This window comes from Perkinsus marinus, assembly GCF_000006405.1.
Source record: "Perkinsus marinus ATCC 50983 genomic scaffold scf_1104296949578, whole genome shotgun sequence".
Lineage (NCBI taxonomy): Eukaryota > Perkinsozoa > Perkinsida > Perkinsidae > Perkinsus > Perkinsus marinus.
The window spans coordinates 13,006-19,374 of record NW_003209875.1 but is presented as its reverse complement, the minus strand read 5'-3'; the positions used below and the strand labels follow the sequence as shown (position 1 = coordinate 19,374).

Below are 6,369 nucleotides of genomic sequence, written 5' to 3'. Positions count from 1 at the left end.
CAGTCGTTCAAGTGCCTTCATGATCATATGCGTCTGCAAAATCTTCACATGGGGCGCCTTAGGACTGTGATAAAGATGAGTATTCACCGCAATATACAACTTGGAAGTGGCCTTATCCTTCAACGTGAGTAGTTGGCCAATCATACCGAGGTTGTCAAAAACATCCTTGAAAATATCAACCCCAGCCCATCGCTCCTTGAGCATAGCGATCTCCTCAGGAGTGAACTCCTGCAGCAAACCATCCGTGCCAAGTTCGAGCATCTTCTGTCCTATCTTCACAAAGCGAGCCTTCTTAAAGGCAAGGCCGCATCCTTCACCACGACGCCCTTTATTCCCCTCACTTTCCCGACCCTTATCCTCGGCCAACCAAAAGGTATACTCCGACGACAGAGCGCCACTCGCCGTATCTATGAACCGAGCATCAGCTTCTTGGAAGGCTACAATGTCCGCATTCACGTCGAACAACTCCCTCAATATCAACGGCGCGCGGTACTCGAACTCTACCACTTCCTTGCAGTCGCGCACATGGTAGAATATAGGCTCCAAGGGGGTACGAATATGTCGCTGGCCAAGAACGTTAAAACTGGCCACTCTCAGATGAGTAGAATCAGTAGATTCCAATGCTTCAGGCAAACGGCGATCTCTAAAGGTGCCAATACTCGGTGACGGCAGTACTGATCGGCTCGAGATAGACTCCTTTCGAGACGTGTGTGGCCACTCGCTGTGGTAAGCCACAACCTTCAGCTTCTCGCCGATCAGCTCATCAGAGGGGAAAAATATCTTCCCAGTGTGAAGCAGCTTGCCGTTTTTATCATCATAATACTCATAGACCAGCTCGTCCGAGTCGACGTTGCTGCATTCAATTTGGGGGAATACCGGATATCGGGCAAATACATAAAATTTCAGTGCAATCGACTCCACCATGGGAATGTTGTGGGCCACGGGGAAAATCTGATAATGAAAAGTTGATAATCGTTCCGCCCACGGAATAATTTTCACCTGACCGTTTATACACACTTCCGTCGTATCAGCAACAACGCCGCCCAAAGTGAGCGACTTCCCTTCTCCATCTCGGGTAGGCTCATCAGAAGACGCCAATTGCCGTCCCTGCTCGCCCATGAACTTAATGTGAATCTTAGGTCGACCAACAAAGATACAGAACATGCCCAAAACTTGCCACTACCTCCACCGCAGCCGCAGCCTTTTGCTGTTGTTTCTTCTTCTTTTTATTCAAATTCTTTTCCATGCTCAGTCGCATCCGTTTCAACACCTACACACCACATTGTATGGACTATATTAATACTATATACTCCTAATATCCTTAATAACTGGAGTTTCACCACCCTAGTGATATGAAAAACACTAGTCAATAACATGTTTCACGACTACTGCATAGCGCGAATATCGCCTTTTTCACCGAGTTTCACGCCACTTCACGTGAAACGGGTGAAACTCCACTGTTAAACTAACAGTACAGAAATGAGCTGTATTCATTAAGACACGCTAATAGTAATTAGTATTAACATCGTTAATATAGCCCCATAAAGTACTGTATATGAATCCATAGTAACCTTTATAGACTTCTTGCGCAGCACCCCTTCGACCAGGCGAGTAATAGCCAGTATCGAGGTATAGCTGCAGGCTCAGTCACTGCTGTCTGAGCCTGCAGTATGAACCGGTAGATAGTGTGTTACACGGCAGAAAGTTCGATAAAGTCAAGAAAGTTCGGTAACTTTATATACTATAATTATAGCTAACTACATATATACATTGGAGTTTCATCCTTTTACGTGAAGTGGGCGAACGATACTCCATGTGAAAAACGCGATATGGAGTGAATTGAAAACACTGCGCGAGTTACAACGGACAAATCATCCCATATTACGTAAAACACATACTACGTGTTTTACGCGCTATTCACTGCTCACATGCGTTTTTCGCCAAGTGGACTGTGAAATGTGTTCTTCACTAGTAATTTCTATATCACGGGTGAAAATCCATTTTCATATTGCTGATAATAAGTATACTATGAAGTAGATGAATGATACTACGCATAATCGACGACTACCCTTCGCAGGAGCCCACCTGATCCACATCGTCCGTGCTTTTCCTTTGGAAAGTCATGAGCTTCTCCTTGAAGTAGATGATGATTTCCATCTTCTCCTGTATCGTATTGATGACCACCGGCTCAGACACACCGTAAGGAGCCTACGAGCAACAACACATGCAAGTGGAACCGACGACCAGGACTCCTACCAGAAGCTCTTCTTCGCTGGTCGAGGTAGTGATGGTCGACGTACTACTAGGCATAATGGTTATAGACAATAACAAACAACTACTCTCAAGGCGACTACCACGTGTGATCTATCGAGCCCCTCGTAACACAATAACCGGTTGGTGTTGGAAGCCTAGTGTCGTGTGAAAGCACGGGCTTCGAGTCACAGCCTCTCGCGATCGTCCTGCACTTGATCAGCTCGAGAGGACGTATCACACGAGGAGATAACCAGACCACAGGAGACAGACAAGCTAGCACACAGGTTCGATCCGAGCTATCGACAACTCCAGGAGCAAATGCTCGCGTGTAGAGTCCTGTCGGTAAACAATGGCCGATCTCACCAAGAATGCTCATCATCATGCCCGACCGCAAGTGCCGTCGATTCAGAAAGATCTGACCCTGGTCGGAATAGTCATATCAGGGACAGGCCTGATGATGACATTCATTGTCACAGTAGATTGAGAGAGCTCAGTTGTATCAGTCTTGGCCAACGGACCACTTTCCGAGCCACTCAGCCATCAGTTGGATAACCCATAGTAGAGCCTCGAGTGGCCAAGGTCTAAGTTGAGATCGATGGTCTCGAGCAGTGCCGCACACAGGGGTGGGCGAATTGGGCAATCGCCCTGGGGTCCAAGTTTACTGGCCTCCCGGGAGAGCCCATGGTCTCTTAGTGGCGACATGATTACTCCTTGAGTAGAGGCCCACGGCCCCTGGTTTGCCCAGGGCCCCAGAATAACCGAAAATCCAAACAAAGGCACTGGCCTCGAGATCCGAATGTGACCTATCCTTCAACCCGCTCAGATGCTTATCTCGATGCCCTTCCTTTCCATGAGGGGCATCGAAAACCTCCACGATGAGTACCAAGACGTATGACCACCGCTAGGTCGAGAGGCTGCTCATCTTTGGCGGCCTCAGCCATTGGGCTCCATACGCGACTGAGACCATGAATAGGTCCCTAGTTCGATTCCCATGATACACATTATTGGTTGCATACCACACCCCATCAAATTGGATGAAAGTTTCAGTAAAATTTCACCGTTGAGCTCAAGTACGCACGATGAGTTCTCGATGAGCTCTATCAGAGCTATTGCCGACTCGATACTACCAACTCGGTAGCAACGAGTTGGCAATAGTTCTGATAGAGCAAAAGAGTCGATGATGCTACGCAGGCAGAGTATAGATGTTCCCGAGATGGTGACGAGCCGTGCGCCGGCGCTGCTGCTACGGAAACGGAAAGATTCCTCGCGAGTGAGATGACGAATCATTCCGGAGTTGAAGAACTTTGTTTCATAGAGGGTTCACTTGTTCGGTATAAGAGAAGTACTCTATAGGACTAATCGCTATATTTATGTTATATATGCCATGGTCTGTTGACGAATAATTGATGATCGAGGCCAGTACGCCATGAACTGTAGATCGGACGCTTCTTGTAAGAGATTCATTGTACGAGCTGCGACCTGATTGCCCCACACTTGAGTACTTGATGAAGAAACAAGATACATGTGTTGTACAACATCAATCTATTGTTCACGCATGATAATGTAAACATGCTAAAATGTAACAGTTAAAAGTCGTCCCCAACCTCCACCGATTCCTCTGCCCCTTTTTGGGTCCGGTATCTGAATGCATACAGTAAACAGCCAGTTTATAGTGATGATGATAGATAATTCAGATTTCAAGCTTTCGAATGTCCCTCTACCTGTCTCCCATCTCGATGTCGCCCTCCTCCCCAACCAGCGTCCTGTTCATGACCTTCTTTAGGAGGTGGAGTTGCACGCAGTTTGCGATCAACCCAAGTAGGCTGATCGCGATGAGAACCCCAACTAGCTCTGCTGGCCACCCTGCGCTAGCCATACAGGCATTGCCCGTTGGGAGATCTTCGACATTCTCCGCAGCTCTGAGGATAAGACAAATGAAGGCGAAGCGAGGGCATCCACTCTTACTCTGACTCAGGAGCCATAGTTGTCGGACTTGTCGTTCCCTCGGGGCTGACACTGGACCAGTCCAGATCTGCGGCCGCAGGACTCCTGCGGCAGGAGTATCACTCTCCGGCGGCTCGAGGGTGTAGCCTGACAAGTCGATGCCAACTGCGGCTGACGTGGTGCCTGGACCGTCAAGGATGATGCCGGACAGGTCCAGGCTGCCAGTTGCAGTTGGTATGGGAGTCGTTGTGGGCTCGAGAGTAATCTTGCTCCAATCAAGCTCGCCGGATGCAAGGGCAGCCATGATGAAGATACTTGCGACCATTTGCATAGTAAATTGTAAGTATAACTACAAGAAGTGAGCAGTAATGATGACCTAAGTCATATGCCAGCCCATGCGACCGTCATCCTTGCTTCAACGACCAACAATGCATGTTTCGTGCAAGTCGTAGTCGATAAGTGCTGTCAAGGTTCCAAGGCGCACGATGCTCAATTTCCATACCGATCGACATGTCTCCATCGCTATCGAAGGAGAGTCGGACCCTTGGACGAGTGAGTAGTCCCGGAACTGTTCCGGCAGGTACAATAATGGTTACTACGTCTTATTTATCTCTTTGAGTGTAGTTTGCCATGGATGATTTCAATAACTGAGCAATGTGTATTGAGTCACAGTGGCTTACAAGGAGAATCCCTGAGCACTTGTATCTGAACTCTGGTGATGGGGAGCGCCAAACCCCGTGCGAAGAAGGCTAGAGTGGTCAGCCTCTGGTCCACATTTCGGGTTCCACAGTGCTTCAGTAACGCTCCTTTAAAAGGAGAGTGCCTCCGTACCATACAAACAGTAAAAAGGAGTCCTTTTTACTGTTTGTATGGTACGGAGTTCAAGTTGTATTAAAGCTACGACGGCACCCTCAAGTTGAGGGCCTCAACGAACACAGAGGGGGATCTGTGGCGCGAGGGAACGTCCAAGCTTCGGATCTCGCAATCGTTGCGAGACTTGCATTATGCTTGGCATTGCATTGCATATACTTGGATGCTGCCTTGGGCCGAATGGAAACGATGAGCAAGCATTTAGCTTCGCTGTTCAATGCTACTCCGCTCGGATTGATTGATACCTTTGGACCCGCTCCCAAGTTCCCAGTATGAGATATTCTCAGACTGAGAATCTCAGTTCCGAGTGATTACCTCTTCAAGTATGTGGCCTACTACGGTACACATGGTGCCCAGTCCTGCACGTGAACCAGTATGAATGAAGTTCAATTCTGCCATGCGACTCTATTTCAAAATGATTCAGTGTTGCAATCAAATGCTCCCGTCGACCATGATGCTCAAAATATCACTGGTAATGTCTCATTGCCGACTCTCCGGTGCCGAGAAGGTGGAGTAAAGGAATTTCCAAAATGGTGAGGAGGCACAAGTTGGCGCTGTTGCTGCGGAAACGGAAACGGGAAGGTTCCGCGCGGGTGAGCTAACGCATCATTCCGTAGCCGAGCTATTTTGCTCCGTTGAAGGTTCCCTTGAGCGGTGGAAGAGTAGTACTCTATATTACTCATCGCTATATATATGTTATATATGTCAGGCCTCACACGAGCTGCGACAAAACCGTCCCACACTTGAGCACTTGATGAAGAAACAAGGAACATGTGCTGTACAACATCAATCCATTGTTCATGCATGATAATGTGACCATGCTAAGCTATACTGTGACAGTTAGGGGCTGACCTCAACCTCTTTCACCGATGTCTCTGTCTCTTCTCGGATCCTGTATCTGAATGCATATAGTGAACGATCAGTTTATATTTTGTGATAGATAATTCAGATTCCGAGCTTTCGAGTGTCAGTGTCCCTCTACCTGCTCCCTAGCTCGACGTCGACCTCCTCCGGTACCAGCGTCTTGTTCACGATCTTCTTCAGAAGGTAGAGTTGCACGCTGCTGGCGATCAGTCCAAGCAGACTGATCGCGATGAGAACGCCAACGAGCTCTGCTGGCCACCCCCTGCTAGCCGCACAGGTGCTGCCACTCGGGGAATCTTCAGCAGTCTCCGGAACACTGAGGATGAGACATATCGAAGCGAGAAACGTTCAGCGCTTACTCTGCTTTAGGGCCCGTAGTTGTTGGACTTGTCGTTCCCTCGGGGCTGACACTGAACCAGTCCAGGTCTGCGGCCGCAG

General features: G+C 48.5%; 3 protein-coding genes across 3 annotated transcripts in view; 1 reads left to right on the top strand and 2 right to left on the bottom strand.

Moving 5' to 3' along the window:
- Window positions 1-58: 58 nt before the first annotated feature.
- Window positions 59-2,310, bottom strand: Pmar_PMAR019771 (conserved hypothetical protein; the record flags this gene model as incomplete). Its single annotated transcript, XM_002778411.1, has 6 exons — window positions 59-64; window positions 88-951; window positions 1,000-1,134; window positions 1,184-1,270; window positions 2,086-2,208; window positions 2,257-2,310. The coding sequence occupies 6 exons, from the start codon at window positions 2,308-2,310 to the stop codon at window positions 59-61; spliced, it is 1,269 nt and encodes a 422-aa protein (XP_002778457.1).
- Window positions 2,311-3,970: 1,660 nt separating this feature from the next.
- Window positions 3,971-4,501, bottom strand: Pmar_PMAR019770 (hypothetical protein; the record flags this gene model as incomplete). The annotated part of the gene is made up of 1 exon (XM_002778410.1): window positions 3,971-4,501. The coding sequence occupies one exon, from the start codon at window positions 4,499-4,501 to the stop codon at window positions 3,971-3,973; it is 531 nt and encodes a 176-aa protein (XP_002778456.1).
- Window positions 4,502-6,253: 1,752 nt separating this feature from the next.
- The window catches only part of Pmar_PMAR019769 (hypothetical protein), a gene marked incomplete at both ends in the record, with an annotated part of 896 nt that continues 780 nt past the window's right edge, over window positions 6,254-6,369 (top strand). The window contains one exon of the mRNA XM_002778409.1: window positions 6,254-6,355. Within this exon, the coding sequence (XP_002778455.1) occupies window positions 6,254-6,355 (102 nt within the window). The remainder of the gene's footprint in view (window positions 6,356-6,369) is intronic.